Source organism: Nothobranchius furzeri, chromosome 5 (genome assembly GCF_043380555.1).
Source record: "Nothobranchius furzeri strain GRZ-AD chromosome 5, NfurGRZ-RIMD1, whole genome shotgun sequence".
NCBI classification, from domain to species: Eukaryota; Metazoa; Chordata; class Actinopteri; order Cyprinodontiformes; family Nothobranchiidae; genus Nothobranchius; species Nothobranchius furzeri.
The window spans coordinates 16,583,448-16,602,752 of record NC_091745.1 but is presented as its reverse complement, the minus strand read 5'-3'; the positions used below and the strand labels follow the sequence as shown (position 1 = coordinate 16,602,752).

The 19,305-nt window shown below is 40.6% G+C and overlaps 2 protein-coding genes and 1 long non-coding RNA gene across 3 annotated transcripts in view; 1 reads left to right on the top strand and 2 right to left on the bottom strand.

Annotated features, from left to right (window-relative positions):
• The first annotated feature begins 4,324 nt into the window (after nucleotides 1-4,324).
• The window catches only part of dhx58 (DEXH (Asp-Glu-X-His) box polypeptide 58), a 28,571-nt gene continuing 13,590 nt past the window's right edge, over nucleotides 4,325-19,305 (top strand). The window contains exon 1 of the mRNA XM_054732669.2: nucleotides 4,325-4,458. The gene's annotated coding sequence lies outside the window, so the exon portion shown is untranslated. The remainder of the gene's footprint in view (nucleotides 4,459-19,305) is intronic.
• Nucleotides 5,811-8,291, bottom strand: LOC107373689 (zinc finger protein 862). The gene is made up of 8 exons (XM_054732670.2): nucleotides 8,022-8,291; nucleotides 7,777-7,946; nucleotides 7,370-7,608; nucleotides 7,014-7,271; nucleotides 6,679-6,885; nucleotides 6,333-6,566; nucleotides 6,083-6,235; nucleotides 5,811-5,984 (listed from the first exon to the last, which is right to left on the bottom strand). The coding sequence occupies exons 1-8, from the start codon at nucleotides 8,150-8,152 to the stop codon at nucleotides 5,811-5,813; spliced, it is 1,566 nt and encodes a 521-aa protein (XP_054588645.2). The 5' UTR covers nucleotides 8,153-8,291.
• On the bottom strand, nucleotides 10,384-11,490 carry LOC139069984 (uncharacterized). Its single transcript, XR_011520646.1, has 3 exons — nucleotides 11,260-11,490; nucleotides 10,939-11,119; nucleotides 10,384-10,603 (listed from the first exon to the last, which is right to left on the bottom strand). It is a non-coding gene; the product is annotated as an uncharacterized lncRNA (long non-coding RNA).

Sequence of the window (19,305 nt, the reverse complement as noted above, 5' to 3'; positions counted from 1 at the left end):
CAGATTGGCCCGTTCTGCTGAATCTTGGTCAAGTCGGATCATCGGCCGTATTCTTGGTGCATCACTAGTGTGAGTTATTATCTTACCTGTTATAGACAGCTGTTGAACAGCCTCAATTTGGAGAGACGGAGAAGAGTTCTGATCAAACAGATGAGCTAACGGCAAGTCTGAGCGAAGCCAGTTAAGCGCTTCTGCTATTGTTCAGCAACACTCGTCTGAGAGATTTCATACCTGTTCATTTAAATCTTTATTAACTATTAAAGAAATACAAGTGTTTTCACTAATTATAAAGAATTATTAGCAGAAATGGAAAAGTGGAACTAGCTGCTGTGGCACTTATACATAGAAACTTTCACATTTAGCTAAAAAAAAACATAAAACGTGATGTAAGTTCATAGAACAGCTTGTGTTTACAGGATTCTAATGAAGGTGTTTAAATCCTTTAATTTTGAAGTTTTTTCAAAGTTATTAGTGTGGGTAAAACAAACTTAATAAGCACTTTTAACGAATAAATTAAAAGTGTAATTTTTGGGTCTGCATCATTGGCGGTTTTAAACAGGGGCCCACAGGGGCCTGGGCCCCTATAGAACCGGCCCTGGCCCCTGTGCTGAAGAGATCTGAGTTTGTTTCCCCGCGCTGCCTCGGAGAAGGGAACTAATGCGCTGCAGTGTTTCACACGGAGCTTTTAGAGCGCAGCACACTCTGTAGACAGAACTGTTTACCTGGTGGATTTTTGAATAAAAGATCAAAAATAGTTTAAATGGGACCCGAGGAAATTCTTGAGCACGACTAACGGATGTAATCTTCAAATAGTCACAAACTATAATAATCAACTAGAATTATTTTTTTACTCAAGTCTCATGTTGCGGTGAAGCATTCAGAATTGTTATCTGAGTATCATAAAAACATGCCAGTTTTACTTTCACAAGTAAACCATTACTGCATTCGCTGTAATAGTTTACTTGTTCATTGTCTTTTATTACGAATTTATTTGATTCTTATTTTAGTAAAATACAGCTGTAAAAGATCATAGATGAAAAAAGTAAAGGAAAATTTTTGATAAATTTGATCCCCAAAATATAGTAAAGATAGATATGAAAAAAAAAGAGAACAACAAAGTGAGTAGTTTCACAGTACTAGGAATTTCCTTTGGGAAAATTGTGCACAAGCACAAAATTAGTCATATGGTGGAGACAAAAATGATTTTTGATTTTGCCCTAAATTTTCCCTTTTTTTTCATGCACCCCCATGAAAAAATACTGGCCCCACTGTGGCCCCCCTCGGAAAATTTGGTCTAGAACCGCCCCTGGTCTGCATGTATGTGTAATCGCCACAGTGAGGCGCTGGGATACCTCTAAACTCACCCTAAACCTGACTTGGACAACTCTTTGTAGACTGATGTGAAATGTTTGAGATTGGAGTTATACTGACGACACTTGTCTCATTAGCTCGTCGGTTTGATGATTGTGCATCTCTGTTTCTACTGCCTGAGGCCGTTCGAGGAACTATCTAAGGCGGGTAAGATGATGTCCAGACCTTTTTACAGAAACCCACATCAAAAGAGCTGAACTGTCAATGTAAATAAATAAAAATGTATCAGGTGACTTAACAGTTTCAGGGTTTGCTTCAAAAATCATTTTTTCTGTAGATAATTTGTACAGCTCGACATGTAAACAACCGCGGTGAAGTTAGCTTGAAGTTGGACGTTGGATGTTCGACAGACATTGGTTTACACGGTCAGCGATAAGTCTTCATGCTGTGCACAGCGGCACAGACGGCGGTAGTTCCGAGGACTCGCTAATGGGAACGGCGGTTCGCTTGGGGACTATCAACAAATCTGTAGTCCTTTGTAAACGAGTACAAAAAAAAGTAAAACTTCCAGAATAACTTTCTAAATGACTCAAAATTACTTCTGACTTGTGTTACTAAACTACATTTACAAGACACAACAATTTTAACACATTTCACGTGTTCTCAAACGTGTATTGAATGAAATCACTTTATTAAAACCACCATTCCCATTAGCGAGTCCTCGGAACTCAGGTTACCGCTGTCTGTGCCGCTGTGCACGGCATGAAGACTTATCGCTGACCGTGTAAACCAAAGTCTGTCGAATATCCAACGTCCAACTTCAAGCTAACTTCACCGCGGTAGGAAAACGGTCCTTTAGAGTTCGAGGTTGGATTTACAACTATCTGAATTCGGTCCTTGGGTGCCAACATGGACGTAATTGTCACTTTAGAAGTGGGGGGGACGTGGGGGTGGGGGGGTATATCTTTACAGTATGCTCTAATGGGAAACTGGCTTTAACACAAACGGCTGTTTTCCGCTTGGTCCTAGAGATCAACCAGTGTCAATTTAACATAGCGTAATATTGTTTTTGGATGGTAAAAAGTGCAGGGGTCAAAACTTGACTTTGGAAAAAGTGGGGGACCCCACCCCCAAAAAAAAAATTTACGTCCATAGGTGCCAAACAAAACTCAGAAAAACGATTTTAGGTTTAGATCATAGACTTCCACTTTAGACATGTTTCTGCACCATTCCAAGTTAGTCGGATGTCGTGACGTTTTTACCACGAACGTGGTGGTTCACTGCTAGGACAGAGTTTTTTAGTGATGTCACGTGTTACACACATGGGAGTTAGTCCAGTGTTTTGTGTTTGCTCCGTGCTTCTGCTAGATTGAGGAGCTAAACATTGAGATGAATGCTTTTGGAAAGAGCTGCTTTCCTCTCATCACACAAGCTAAAGTGGATGTTAATGCATGGCCGTTTTTATTCTGAGCTACTACAGCAATCAGTTTCCCTCTGGGATTAATAAAGTATTTTTGAATTGAATTGAATTTACAGTTTTAGCAGCTACGTTTCTTTTCCTTTTTATTAAATTAAGGTTTTATTCATTCCTTTTTTCATCCGTCGTGTCAAGGTGCTTCCTGAGCTGTAAACACGTTTCAGGGGAATAAACAGCAAACACTGCTTGATTCAGCTGAACGTTTCATCGAAAGCTTTTTTCTTCTTCATGAATGAAGAGCTTTGAAGTGATGTCAGCATTATTCAGGGTTATTTCACCTTAAATCCACTGATGCCGCATTTCACATTTTTTAAATTAAACAAAAGCGAACAGTGAGTCCAGCTTTATGCTGTTGAGTTTACTGTAACACTGTTCATGATGATGCATTTTGTAAATAAACGTGGATCTAAACCCCCGGGTGACTGACTCACTTGGTTCCAAGGATGAGAAAATCTGCCTTGGACTCCAGTCAAGTAGTAATTCATAAATGTGGGTAGTTGTAGCTGAACTTCCTTCTAAAAAAAACTTTCAATCAGAAAAATATTTTTTACAAGTTTCAGTAACACTTTACAATAAAAGTTCCTTTATTAACGTTAATTAATACATAATAATGCACTAATTAACTATTAAAATATTAACAATTTATAAATACCAAGCAGACACCCCCCAGCCCTTTAAGGACACTTATTGGGGACATTAATAAAGGGATCCTTTGTTAATTAATGCTTAATAATTTACTAACGTTAATAAAGGGAACCTTATTGTAAATTGTTAGCCACGTTTTGATAAAAGTCACTGATTTGAGATAAAAGAAAAACAAATTTTGATTTGAATTATTTGAGTGTTTACAGGATTATGTGAAATGTTTAGTAAATGGGATCATGTGAAGCCATATTTGATTTAAAACATTAATAAATTGAAAACATTAATAAATATTTATGTGCGGTTTTGTTTTGTAGCTCTTGCCCAGAGTGTAGAGTAGTGATGTGTCTCTATGAAGTGAACGACGGGACACGGGAGCCGGCTCGTCATTTGGAGCCGTCCCCTCCCCTCTTACTTTGGTGAAAGCTACAGGCGATTGGTCAACATGTGTAACTGCGTGTCCAGACTGTCCACACACAGAGCAGCAGGGGCGGGGAAGAGGGAGGACCAGACCCATTTTTTTTCTTTTTAAAACCACATTTACATTGCTAATAGGTCCTATTGTTCAGTTCTGCAACACTATTGGCTGTTAAAATGTGTAAATAGGCCCGTTTATTTGGCCTCCTAGAACAACATGTGAAAGGTTAAACAAAGGTTTAGCAGTTGTTTTCTAAATTTGGGTTTCTGGGGGTTAAAAAGCTAAATAAAACGTCGAGCTCCATCGTTTAAAGTTCCTTCTCCCTTCTGCCCAACGGTTCCACGGTTGCTAGGCGACGGAACGTTCGCCGACCGAGGGAGTTCATGAAGGCTAGGCCTGTCCAAATTCACAGCCGTTAACATCCGGTCTACCCGGCCGACGGAGGACGCAGCCCACGTCGGCCGGGTGGGCTGGGTCCTTCGAAGGATGCAGACCCTGAATTGAGACACAGCCAAAGACACACAGCAGAGCACATGCGGGTGGAGGGAGACGAGAGGGAATGAGGAGGAGGAAAAAGGCGAGCGAGAGAGAGGAGAGTGCGGCGAAGACGGTGAGAAAATGAGCGACAGCAGTCGGAAAGTTGAGATTTCTTAAAGTGTTCAGTAAATAAATCCATATAAATGATAAGTATTTGATATATAGTGTAACCCACTTTTATGGGACTTTTATTTTGAAGGTGCTGCTGACAGGATGTGATGTTTGAAAAGAGAGAAAAACAGAAGTTGGAGTGGAGTTGTTAATGGTGTTATTTAAAATAAAGCGACCCTGAGAGTTCACGGTTATCAACCTTTTCTTGAGCAACCACAATCCTCTATCTTCTCCCGTTTCTTTCTGGAAGGCTCGGTTACAATAGCATTTTTTTTACATTAGTAAACAGTGGCGGCTGGTGACAAATATTTTTGGTGGGGCTGTGCTATTTTTTATTTTTAAACAAACTTGTGCTTTCTGAGCTTTGTGCACAACTCCACTATTTCCTGAATTAAGCACAGCTCTTTTATTTCCTGTCTTACATCATTGGACAAACTGATTAATCCAGGTGTGTCTGACTATTGGCACGCTGCCTTGCGGACCAAGGTAGAAAAATACTGCATTAAATTGCACATAAAATAACACGACCATAAATGGTAAATAGGCAATGCAAGAGGCAAGTAACAAAAACATTTTGTTTCAACATTTGAGTGAACACGAAAAATTATGAGCAGGTCACTGTTACAGTAATGGTAGTAAACACTACTTAGACAAAATGTCAGAAATTTACACTGTTAAATATTTCTGGAGTGTTGTGCCAAGGTCAACTTTATACAAAGATCAAGTGGATGCATTTGTGTGTGTGTGTGTGTGATACCTCATTTGTACAGAAATGTTGCCCTTCTGTCCTTCTGAGTGGCAAAGCTCTCGATGACATTTTTATTGAAGTCAGGAATGTTTGTGACAAGCTTTTTTTCCATGGAGAGCATGGCAAGAGCATTCAGCCCATCCTGTGTCATGGTGTTCCTCAAGGAAAGTCTTAATCCTCTTTAAAGTAGATAAATAAAAAACAACAGATAAGTACATAGGAAACACTTTCATAGGAAATAATGTCATCAGTATCCTCTTACAAATGTAATATTTCCCAGGTATGGGACAATAAAACATTTCTGATTCTCAATCAGATGTTTTTACATTTGAAATAAAAACATCTCAGTGTCTCCCCTAGGAATTTTTCCAGCTGTGGTGGTGGGGCCGGCCAGCGGGGGGGGGGGGGATTATGACTCGTCTCACCTTTAAGTTAATATTGTTTTATTAGACACACTTACACACACTCCACTTTGAACTCCACCTATCCAGCAACTGCTGCATTTAAATAACTAGTGTTGAAGAATACACTATTATTTGCACAATAATATTTTTTTTTCAAAACTCTCACTGACACACTTTGCTGGGTGGGATTTGGCATTTAATTTTTCTTGATTTCTTGCAAAACATCTCCAGGGCCCTGTGGTAGGGGAATTCCCCCAAAGGTGGCCCATTGATGCTGAGCTGCAGGCATGCAGCCAGATGATCCCCCTGCAGCCTGTTCCTCAAGTCAGTCTTTACCTTAAAGAGTACAAATGTTTCTTTTAATTTCTAACTCTAGGAATCTAACAACAGACAAAATTTTACTGAGGGGTGGAAGATCTCTTTAAATGTCTTACCCTATTCATTGTTGAGAAGTCCCTTTCACAGTTAACACTTGATATTGGTACTGTCATGGCAATGGCTGCAAGTTTGCTGACCATTGGGTAGAGGTTGGCCCATTCATCGTTTTGTGCTGAGAGTTTCTGCAGAATACTGAGTTGGTCCAAATCCTAAAACCAAACACAGAGTGACAAGTGGAGAAGTTACATTAAAATAGGCTTATCAGTCACATTTAACAGTAAAATTTACTTTTATCTTAGAATATACCTTGAAAGCCCCGGTCACCATATGTTTTTTAAATGACGCCCACTCTTGTGACAGTGTACTTTCTGGCTGCTGTGGCAGAAATTTCCTGGAGAGGGTAAGGACATTAGCTGTCGCGACAGCATCATCCTCTGTCAAGGTTTGAGGTCCCAGCACATGAAATGCTGACATTACATCGATGTTTTGAAATCGCCTGTCCAGGCTATCCAGAAGAGCATCAATATAAGGCTCCATAACCTAGCAATAATTACGAAAATAAAATGATCACAAATAATTGAAAATGCACATAGTATGACCATGCCAATGTTTCTAACATTGAATGACACTACATTGATTTTTTTTAATCTACCTCTGATCTGAATCGGGGCCAAAGCATGCCTTGGGAGTACTCTTCCTGGCCTCTGCCTCTCCTCCCCCTCTCCTCCTCAGGGAGGATACCAAATGCCCCTAGTCTTGTGGGATCATCTAGGTCAGTTTGGAGCTGAGCCAAGAAGGAACCTGCCTTTGTGTTGCCTGCGTCCTTGATGTCTTGCAAACATGCTATCGTCACAGGAACCTGTAATGAGCAAGCACATCAAATGCTTGAAATTAATCTTGAATTCTGTAAACTGTCATTAACTGGTTTGAATCTTTTCTTTTTTAACTTTAAGAGACATACTGAAAGACGTGTTGTGATGGACTAACCTGGTCTTTAATGGCTAGGAAGTTCACGTTTTCCTTTTGGAATATTTTTGAAAGTCGTGCTAGATGGGGAAGCACATCTGCTTGAAGATATATTGCAGCCACGAACCTGTATTTGCAACAGTAACTGTACAGTCCTTTTGCAAGCGGACATTTGTTACTGTCCACTTCTTCTGCCAAGGCACCAAGCACTGCGCAAAGGTTGCGTTGTAGATTGCTCACTGCCAGATGCTGAGACAGCCACCGTGTGTCCTTCACTTCCTAAAAAAATTTATAATCAATTTCCAAGGCAAGAAGTTACTAAGACAAGAACAAAAGTACACAACACTAGTCAATAAAAATTGTGTTCATAGTCTCACCTTTACAGTCAGGTTGTCAAGGCCCAAGACCTGTGAAGCAGCTCTAAGAACTGCAGTTCTGTTTGCGCTGTTGTGAAAATACAGGTGGAGACTTTGTAGATGATCCCTGAATGTTCCCATGTATGGAACTTCAGATGAAGCATCCTTACAAGCCAGGGCGAGGCGATGAGCAGCACAGGCAACAGACAGCAACCAGGGCAAGGAATCCTGCATCTGCTTTGCTACACCACTCAGCCTCCCTGTTACAAAAAGGAAGCAAATACAGGCCACTCACTTCCTCCATGCTTGCTAGTGGTACTATGGTTATTTTAGTTATTTAGTCATCTGATCACACAACTGTTGATCAGTTTTGACAAAAACACTGACAGTAAAAAAAACAACTCTGTGTAAACAAGTTCATACAGTACCAGTCATTACTGCTGCTCCATCTGTTCCCAGTCCAAACAGCTTTTCTGTAGGGACCTTTTTTTTGACGAGCACTTCATTTAGAGCTGCCACAATGGTGTTTGCCTTCCCATCAGACAATGCCACTAAGCCAAGGAACTGACTATAAAGCTTGCCTTCTGCATCCATATATCTGGAAGACCAAGTAAAAACATTACTATTAGTATTATTGATTCAGCCAATAATTATTGTCCTCTCATCTTAATACCTGACATGCAGATCCAGCTGCCTTGTCACGAACACATCCGTGCTCTCATCAATTTCTAGCCCTATAGCCACAGAAGACTGGATGTCCTTAAGTATGGGCTCCTCCACCACTGCAGCCAAAATCTCAAGCATCTCGTCAATAATTCGATGTGATCTATAGTAGGGCTGCAACAATGAATCGATAAATTCGATGAAAATCGATTACTAAAAGCGTTGGCAACGAATTGCGTCATCGATTCGTTGTGTCGCACAACTCTTCCAAAAGCCCCCCCCCCCCCCCCCTTCCCGCCCGCCGTTGCGCGCAGACCAGAGCAAGTCAGATCAGCGCGAGGGAGAGCCGCAGATCAGCGGGAGGGAGAGCCGCAGATCAGCGCAAGGGAGAGCCGGCAGATCAGCGCGAGGGAGAGCCGCAGATCAGCGTGAGGGAGAGCCGGTAGCGGCAGATCAGCGCGAGGGAGAGCCGGCAGACTTGCGCTGCTGCGAACCGGTTCCGCATTGTTGCACAGCGATCCAGGCAGCTGCTTCCAGCGCACGGTCCATTCTCAAAGTGGCGCAACCAAAAAACTATAATTAGCACACGATCGTTCATGTCCGCACATGTTCTCTATTTTCTGTCTTATTTGTGCCTGAAGCGCGCTACTGCGGAGCTCATCACCTCTGCTGTGGTGATGTCACCTCACGCAGCATCGAAAACGCGCTCTCCGCTTTATGGTCAGGAGATCCCTTTGATCTGCTCAAAAGTAACTGATGAGGTGAAAAGGTAAGAATCCAGGCAGCAGTTTTTCTGGAGAATTAGGAGGAGATGCAGGAAGATGAGAGACAGACAGGACAGGAAAATAGTTCAATAAAAACAAGAAAACAAAACAAAGTGTTGAAAAGTAAAATGTAGGTAGATTTACCTCCACTACACGTTTTTACCAGTAAAAAACAATAAGTTATACACATGTATTTATACATCTGATACAATTCAGATCACCTTCAAAACTCAGTCACACACCCAGGGCCGTTTCAAGACATTTTGGGGGCCAAGGCAAAATGCCCCCCCACCCCCCCAATAACTGGGCTCCCCAGAAGCCTCTGTGTAATTCATGCCCTCTCCAGTAGTGTTAGTTATATGGTGTTTATAAAAGCCCCTCAGACATTACTGACATGTTCTAATATTATCAGATGAAAAACTAAATTAGACATGCTGTCTCATCTGCTTCTTTTATAAACTTGCAAAAAGCAACAAAACCATTTGAAAGCCACTATTTGTGGATTCTCTGAAAGTTTCCATGGAGTGTGTGACAACTTATTTTTTCATTGATCCTATCGTCTAATCTCACAGCTGAAACAAGCATCCTTAAAGAGCGGGTCAATTGAGCCTCGGAGTCCTTCTCCACCCACGTATCAATTTTAAAAAATGCAACATTAGTAGGCGTTGCCTGGAGGACCGAGAGGGCGGAGCCGCGGCAGTGACGAAGACGATGGCTAACTAGACGAAGCTAGCTCCCTTCACTCTGAGCAGTTGATAGAAGTGGAGGACGTTTCTCCCCCTCCTTACAGACACTCGAGAAGAAAGGGACCAAGTCTATTTGGAGGAGACAAGCGGACCTGAGTCTTATTGTTTTGAGCTTGTGAGTTGCCTGAAACTCCCAGAACCGACCCAACAGAATCACCTCTGAAAGGTAAGTAGCCGTTAGCCATAGCATTGGATTAGCTGCAGGGTTTGTCTCCACGGCCCCAAAAAGCTAGTATTCAGCATGTTTTAGAGGTTTATCTGCTTCAGCACACCTGGTTTTAATCAGCAACAAATAGCTGAGCTGCTTAACAGCTAATCTAACCTGTTAAAGCAGGAAAATCCACTGAAACATGCTGGATAGCTCTCCGGTAGCCCTGGGCTCAAGGTACAGTCTGCTGCATATAAAGTTATGAAAATACCCCATGAGAAAATTATTCTGTAATGTGTTCAGCCCACTAAAACTGCCCTGATTTCTTTATTTATTTACTAATAACAGCTGCTCTCTCGGTTCTAGGTCCTCTGGTGTCTGCAGCTGGTCTCTGGTGTCTGCAGCTGGTCTCCTCTGCTGGTGTCCTCAGGATCAGGAACTTCCAGAAGAATGTGCCTTTCAATGACTCTTTCCCCCTTATTTGTTATATTAATTAAATAAATCTCAATTTATATATTTCCTGTTTTTGTTCATGTCCATAAATACTTAAACATGCTTGAAATTAGAACGAGCTTTTAACAGTGAGGTGCTAGTTTAATTAATCACAATAGCTAGTTAAACATGCAACAAAAATGTGATATTCAATGTAATTTATAAATATCCATTAAAATATCAAAACTGGAATCTAAATGAGATATTTGGCAGCACAAAAAACTTGTCAAACACAATATTTATTATAATAATTGTAGGCAGACAGGAGACAGAGCTGATGGAGGTTCTCAGTCATCGAAGGAAGGCTGAAGGCTTGAACAGGAGATGTGGTGTTGTCTCTTCTCTCTCTATTCTGCCAGATGAGCTGATAGGTTACAGGTGTGTGAGGACATCCTCATGCTGTCATAACCAGATGACAGGAGTTATCAGGTGATCAGCCAGGCTAATGAGATGCAGAAAGAAAACAAATTCAGGACAGTGTACAATATGTGGTGTTGCTCACCTTATGTGCTCTTATAGAATATTAATGTGTGCATGCCTCATGGTGTAGAGTCCATATTTTGCTGAATGTCCTGCAATAATGCAGGTTATTAGTTAATTTACTTTTGATAGCAAAAACAAAATATTTAATGTAAAAGTTATTTTCCAGGAGAATCAGCTTACACGTCACCACCAAGTGTCACGGGCAGAATCAGTAGCCTCCGTCATGATGTAATCACATACTTATTTAATTGTTAATATCTTAAAAATTCTGAAATGTTTTAATTTTTTTTTTACCTTGAACAGTTCACTGAGCTTGCACTGTCACTGAGGTGGAAGCTGGAATCAACAGCAGACACCTCACACCTTGGTCTTTTCAGGGGGTCTGGACGCTCTGGGACCTTCTGGAAGATGAATTTTCATCATGGTCCCCGTGGGTCACCAGACACACTGCGGCTGTGAACTCCATTCTGGCTGGCTATGTAAAAACAAAGAAGCAGCACAGTTATAAATGTTTAAAAGAGCATAAAATCACGTGTAAAAATAATCTGTAAAACAAATTAAAACTAGAAGGTGATAATAAAATGTTTGCATAGAAGATTATTAAAAATAATTCACCTTTGCTACAGGGAAGGTTTCACATCAGCCTGGACAAGTACATTCATGCAGCTAAATCAGTCTGACAGCCAGTGTCTTGGGTAGATTTAGCCTGAAAAAAAAAATAGAAGCACATTGTTGTTGGAGTTTATAGTCAGATAATATACAAAAGAATCTCCTATATAGGCGCTTTATAACATTCCTAGTGTGTGATCGTTGTTATAACGTAAAAGTCAGTCACATATGATGTGGAGAGCCTGAAATGCGACCTCCTGAACAGAATTCCTCACAGAACCGGGTCACAAGCTGGATTTCACGCTGTAATGCTGTCAACAAGTGCTGCGTCAGTTAGAGTCACTGTTGCAGAATTGCCGACTGACTAGCTAAAGGAAGTGAACCACGTCTCTCAGACTTTGCATTTAGGTAGGGAATTGTCTTTAGAAGATGTTAAAACGTTTATTTAGCTGACTCACCTCAGACTGGAGCCCGCCGTGGTGGGGGAGCAGAGTCGGTGGGCTGCATCTAAATCGCGGAAGAGCCACGGTGGGCACAGCCTCCCTCTTCAAACGGAGACGTGCAGAATCACGGGTAAAATGCCCACAGAGTCACCGCAACCATACTACACTACACCTACTCACCAATACTAAGACGATATGGAACACTAAACCCGAAATACTTTCCCAATTACACTAACAGCCAAACACTAACTAAACTATAATATACAACAGCCAAGCTAACACTAAATAAGTATTTATAACACTAAAATATATGCTAAAGACTAGGATATGCTAATGCTATATGCTAATGCTGAACTACCGCTGACCTCCTACACTCGCTTGCAAATCCAACTCCCGCTCGCCACAGGGCGTGGCCGAGACGCTCGTTGCTTTTATAACTTTGGCACGGAGCTGCTACGTAGTACTCTACTGGTTTACGTAGTACTTTACTCTTTAGCCATTGGCTAAAATTTATTCAAAATGACTCAAATTCTATGTTTTCAGCTGAAGGTGGCGCATTACTGTGGTTTTTAGACAGAATTTTTAATTTTTAAAGAAAATGCACCAAAATGCTAAAATAAAGAATGCACACATTTAAAACACTATTAGACACTCATTTATACAGTTCATCAGCAAAAAAAAGTTAATTTAGACGTTACTTGCTCTTTAATAATCTTTGCACAGGAAGCTTACCGATGCTGTAGTAAAACAAAAGGTATTATAATTTATTATTAATAAAACCTTGTTGCAGCACTAAAGCAGAAAAATTAGATTTTGCATTAAATATGCAAAATATTTACATATGAATTGTTTTAGAGCCCTTTAATTGGCAGAATCTGATATTAATTTAGTTCTTACAAAAAATGGGTCCCAACATGGTTTGTGTGGCGTTGCCATAGTGTGACGTCATAGGCACAGATCCCTGTCCTCTTGTTTGGAAATGGAAATATGGTCACCCTACATTAAACAAACTGTCCACCCGGGCTTTTGCGCTGCAGAGACGCTTCGCTGCCTACGACTGAACGTCAGTTGAGAGTCAGTTTCATGCAGAATGACCAATGAAGAGAGGGCCTCAAGTTAAGACCCTTTCCTCATTGGTCAGTCCACACGAGGTGGGTCAAAGGTTACTCTGGGCAGGTTACGTGTTGTCAGGCATTCAAGTATTGAGTATATTTACTGCATATTACAGTAAAATATTCTGTATGTGACCACATTATGGTGATCCTTGGGTCGTGATGATGGAGCCCTTGAATATTGTTGCCCAGGGTACAACAAAGTGTTAATCTGGCCCTGGTTCCGCCGTCACATTCCCGCAGAAACTGGTTGATCACACCGGGGCCAGACTAGCATGTGGTTTTACAACCACAATGTCCTCAGAAGCAAAAACGCTTTTAAAAGGGAGGGAGGAGTCCTAACTGTTGCTGCAGGCGTGTTGTGTGAGAGTGCAGTTATATACTGGTTAATATATTTTTGGGTTCAGTTGCTTTCATGTGGCCTAATGTGTGTCTATTTGGGATCATTGGAATGATCAGCAGCATTTCTTGATGTGACTTTATGGCAGTTGCCCAGGGCATCATCGCAAGGAGGATGGCATTCATTTACTTTTGTTTTATTTGGTATTTTTTCAGTCATTTTTGGAAATAGTGATCAATTTTGATTAATTCACGGCCTATGTTTAATTACATTTAAAATAAATGTCAACAGATGAGATCAAACAAAACAGATGAGAATTGCCCTTAAGCTGTTTAACTTGGACCAAGCATTTTAGGTCACAGATAGATGTAGCTTAGGGTCTCTGTCTATACACCTTATAAGACAATTTAGGTGATGGCATGTTGTTTTTCTGCTATTGAACTGTTTTCTAATAATGTTGTGTTAAATAAAGTGAAGGAAGGAGAGAAATAACATTTCCCTAGCAGTTTTTAAAAATGTCCCCATGTAATCCGATTAATCGATTAATCGTGTCGAGACCCCATCCGATTAATCGATTATCCAAATAATCGTTTGTTGCAGCCCTAATCTATAGTTGGTTCTTTTCCCAATCTGTGAACAAATAAAATCAATCTGGATTTTACCTTATGTACTCAATCTGACTAGTAGTAATATTTGCAAATATTATAGCAAGAAAGTTTATTTACCTTAAGCTTTTTGAAGTAATCGCACCCAAGCAGCTCTGACAATTCCAGAAGTGCTGGGTAGTTTGTGTGGTGTGCCTGTTCTTTTTTTGTTAAGTAAAATAGGCATTTAAACCCCCCCATGATAGCCTCGTGTTCCATATAAATCACTGGATCGAAGGCATCCAGTACTGCTGAGCCTAGAAATGTGTAAATAAATACAAGACAAAACTGTTTATGCTTAAATGATTTCAGAGTTTAAATGACAAATTTAGATGTGGGATTGCTGTAGCTTACCTTGTGCCAGTAAGGCATGCAAACCCACACTTTGTTTGTGGTGCTCTGTAGCCATGTGCCTGTCAAGGTAATCCACACGGTAAATTTGACATCCAGCCTCAATGAATGGCCGTTTTGATGTTCCTCTCTTAGGTGCTTGTTTGTGTTGGCAGCACAAACGGCAGAACATCCCTTGGAGACAACATTTAAAAGGTATCATTGACCAGTGACTAAAGGTTCAATTCAGGTTTATTTGTTAAATATTAAAATACAGATATGATCCGTCTCAATACTTTTTAACAATAACTCCCAGGAGTCAGCAGGGAACCAGAAAAATTACCAGAATTTACTTATTTAAATTTGATATTCATGAATGTCAATATATATTGCACATCTGTGTACACCTGAATTTCTTACAGAATTGACCAAATTCATTTACATAGTGTGAATAGAAATGATGTATAATTAACATGATCAATCAGCTGCTCACCATTAAACAAAAAAAAAAAACAACTTGCCCAAATGAATACAGGGAAGCGGAAACAACACTCACCATTGGTGGAGTGAAAGAGCCAAGAATGGAATCTGCTGTTTTTGTTGACCCATGTAGGATCCCATCCTGAACACCTGTGCTTGTCTTGGGGGTTTTCTCCTGGGCCACTCATTTTTCCCGGCCCTCCTCTACTGGTGTCTTCACCACTGGTCTCTCCCACTCCATTAACGCCACTTGGTTCTGTAACTTTTTCACCACTCGGCATCCCTGTTCCTTCCCCTGTGTCTGCTGCACCTAACTCTTCTCCTGCCTGTCAAACATTACTTGCTTGATTTTTACTGTTGCAGAGCACAGAGTGAAGGTTCTGCTCAGACCATGCATGGGCCATAGTAGTGATGGGTAGATGAGGCCTCATGAAGCATTTCATCACATTGCCCAAACTGTGTTGATATTGTGCCAAAATTGTGCTGCTACCAGGTTGGTCTACCGACACCTGCTGGATCTTAAGTATAATTACAGGCAACCTATAGATTCAAATCATCTACCGATCAAATAGCACATATGTTATCTTGGTGAGTAAATAAATGTTTTTCAAACTGGAAATAAGGTTGAGGTTCTTCCCGTATAAGATATTGTTGAATTTCTGTATAAAAGTAATAGTGTTCACACTCATGTTGTATTGCTTAATTTTTTGAATATGAGATCAGTTAGCCTACATTATTTGACAACATACCCTGCATGATGTGTGGCACTGGTTCTATTACCTGACCAGAGCTATCTTCCTCTGCCTTTCGCTTCTTTGAAAAATACTTGAGCAGGCTCATCTGAAATTGAAACCCATGCCGGATTAATACATGTACAGTGGGTAGCTACATTAGTTGTTTAAGCTAACATGACTTTCTGCCTCCTTTAAATTGGTCCAAGATCATTACTGGGCTGGCCCTATTAAACACGTTCTACACCCCTGCTTAGTAAACTCAATGAAGTATTTTTAAGCCAGTATAAAAATGACTGAAACACAAATATACATATTTGGCATTATTGACCAATATCTTTGATTTAATTTATTTGTTAAGAACATCAAGAAGCATTACAGTAAACATTATAAATATATTTAATTATAATCTGTTTCTTTGCTTCACTGTTCTGGTGCTGAGAATATCACTAATGTGGATCAAAGGAGATCCACAGATGAATGCACCTCTTATTATTTGGAAACTACATTTACTGCAGCTGGCAGAGGCAGAGATTTTTTCTATTGATACACGGAATTTACAGAATCATTTTAAATTTTAATAGAGAAAGACTGCAGGAGGGAGCGGTAAAATACAGGGGGTTCACCGCAAAAACAAGAAATTTACGAGTCTGGTGAAACCCGCTGGTTTTCCATCAGGCAGTCACGGGGCAGTTTCCAACGACCCAGTGGCTGTGCTGGGTCAATGTTATCGAGCCCAGTCCGGTGTCGGACACTGGCTCGGCCGTGAACGAGCCGGTGTCCGACACCGGCTCGGCCGTGAACGAGCCGAGGCGACGTCGTGCTCTTCTTAAGAAGAAGTGTTATTTTCCCGCTTCAGAAGAAGCGTCCAACGTGGTTTTACACTTTCTCCGAGACATGTCACGTCGCTAAGTTGTTAGCGCCGCTCGCTAACACATCAATAGTGCAACGTAGCCTGCTGGAGGTTTTAAGGGTTCAGATGAAACACCCGACCTCTCACGCTGCTCACACGTTGTCGCTGTTGCGCTCACGCCGTAATACAGTATTAAATGCGGTTAAAGTCAGACACGAATAAATAAATAAATTTTACATGAATAAGTGACGCTTAGCCTGGTGGGGGGAGGAGAACCTAGCCTAATAAGCACTGGAGGAAACCCTGTCAAGGTCGTCAACACTCGTTTATCTTAACGCTATTGAAACATGTAAACCACAAAGCATTATATCCACTGCTACCTTTCTAATTTTAAACTCAGTAACTTATGCTGTAACTGCACCTTGCCCTGCCTGCTGCTCCTTGCTGCCCGCCGGCTGTGATCAGAAGCGACAATAGAGTAGTTCCCGCTGCTTCTTCGGGAAACAGCGCAAAAAAAAACAAAACAAAAAAAACTTGGGATCTTGTAGCCGTGGCGGTGGGATTTCAGCCGTGGCGGGCCGCCACGGCTAAGCCTATGTAAGGGAAACCCTGCATCTGATTGAGAATCAGAAATGTTTTATTGTCCCAAAACCTGGGAAATTAGTTTGCTGCAGCAGAAGTGTAACAAGTCAAATGGAATCAGATTGATGTATGTACAAATTTACATGAAATACACATTTACATGATTAAATATGTATAATAAGTATGTGTGTTGAAATGAGTTTTTACAGTTATTGCACATTAAACATGTTATTAAACAAATGTCCCGGTTTGTGGAACAACCAAGGATTTCTGATTCTGATTGTCTTGTTCACAGAAATGTAATGTACAGCTTACCTCTGCACCCAGCTGCTGTTGTTCTCCCTGGCCAAACGTCCTCCGTTTCTTCCGTTTCCCTCGCCGAGCTGCATGGCAATGTTAGCTCTGGCTAGCATGGCTAAAAAAAAGAAAAAAGAGTCAAGCTCAACCCAAACACCAACGAACAGCCTTGGCGGTAGCTCTATCGCCCTTCGGGCTTCCGAATCGACGACGCTGATTGGATGCATTCCCATTCCTATGCCTTCGATTTTCTTGTCAGCAATTGGCTGGCTGCTTCACTGCTGTTTGGGCGATCTTTCTGTCGCCTCCACCGCTCGGCAGGGAGCTTCTCACCAATGATATAGATATATATGTATGATTTGTTTTTGTTACAAAACACACAATTAACTTAGAATATGTGATTATTGTTAATTTTATTTATTTATTTTTTAATAAAATTTAAAAACACTGGGGAAAACTGGGGGGGGGGGCACCCTATCGCCCTCTAGTGGCCAGCTGCCACTGTTAGTAAATAATTTTGCATATAGTTTAGCGTTATTTTTGGTGATAAATGTACTCTATGCAACAGAAAATCTGAGAAGCCACTTGGGAGCCGACAGAGCCGGCTCTTTTTGGTGAGCTGAGCTCTTTTTGGTGAGCTGAGCCAAAAGAACCGGCTCTCTAAAAGAGCTGGAATTCCCATCACTAATGTAGAGGCCCTAAGTTTCATTTTCCTTTTGCTGTGTTCTTTAGTTACAGTTTTACCATCAAACACGCCTTTAATCATAAACAGCACCCAGAGCCAGATTACACAGTTTAAGGTTTTGTCTTTGTTACTGGTGTTTATGTCTAAATGAGAAAGCAGAAAAGCTTCCCGGTATAATCATTAATCACATTTAACAGCTGATCTTCTAAAGATGACGTTTCATTAGGCTGTGTTTACGTCACACCTTTAGTCTCACCTGTCCATCATCTGTTTACCCAAGGTCAGGTCACTGGTACCACATCCAGCTCCTCTAGGGGAATCTTCAGGTGTTCCTAAAGCAAACAAAGTCCTGGGGTCTCCTCCCAGTGCATCTTGTTCAAACAAACTCAACTGACTCCTTTCAGTGAGTCGTAGTGGCTCTACTCTCAGCTCCTCCTGGATGATGGAATTCCTCATCTCATATAGAGGCTGAGCCTGACTGCCCTATGGAAGGGTTGCTTGCATCAGGGATGTTCTTTCACCCCTGGTCCTAATCTTCCACGACTATGGTCCAATGAATCTCGATCTAAACATGGTGGAGAGATTTGAGTACCTCCATGACACCAGGGACCAGGACCTCCTTAGACGGATTTAAAGTCAGGCAGATTTTAATTAACATAAATATTTATGTTCCTGAAAACCATCTGCATAATAAATGCTCTATCAAATTATTTTCCACAAAATGATCTATTAATATAACCAGTTGAATATTTAATACCTGGTCAGGTAATTAGTTTACTAAACTTTTGTTAGATGTCTGATATTAACACTGAGCTGGGCACACAATTAGGATTTAATAGTTGGTTAAATTTGGGGTTCAAAAACTGATTCAGCTTCAGACATTTTTGTACCAACTATCTAAGAGTCTGAAATAAATATTTGTCAGGTTTGATTTGATTGTGGAGCTAGCGAGAGCTATTTGCCTAGTCATGTGGATTACTGAACATGAAATATTTTGTGGAGAACGTGCAAGAGAGAAAGAAGGAGATGAATAAACATTTAAGCAATCTGGTTAAATATACAAAATATAAGGTATGATTCTAGAAAATAACACTTCACCAAAGCTTGGAATTTACAACATATTTCACACTAGTTTGCCAGAATGTTTTACTTCAGATCCACCAGCAGGCTAAATTTAAATCATTTTCAGCAATATAATTGACAGTAAACAGTTACAAAGGTTTGATAAATCAAAATAATTTTGAGTAAAAAACATAACTCATCAATTTATGCCAGTATGTATACCAGATGTGTAATGTGCCAGGGTACAAGCCAAGGGTGCCCCCAAGGGCACCCCTAGAAAATTACTACCCCTCCCCCCTCCAGGAAAAAGCCTGTGTTAATAAATCATATTAATGTTCAGTCAAACCATAAATTGATCTTATTTATTCAAGACATAATTGTACAAAAAAAAATAGAAAACATACAATAAAATAATACAATTAATGAGTAAAGAAATAATCAGAATAAAAAAATACACGTTTCTGCTGCTCACCATTTAAAAAACGTTTTTATC

Coding starts and splice junctions, on each gene's coding strand:
- LOC107373689 (XM_054732670.2), bottom strand. CDS start 8,152: ATGCTTGAGATTTTGGCTGCAGTGGTGGAGGAGCCCATACTTAAGGAC. Junction 6,236..6,332: donor TGGTGACCGGGGCTTTCAAG/GTATATTCTAAG, acceptor GTTTGGTTTTAG/GATTTGGACCAACTCAGTAT. Junction 5,985..6,082: donor ACTTCTCAACAATGAATAGG/GTAAGACATTTA, acceptor GTACTCTTTAAG/GTAAAGACTGACTTGAGGAA.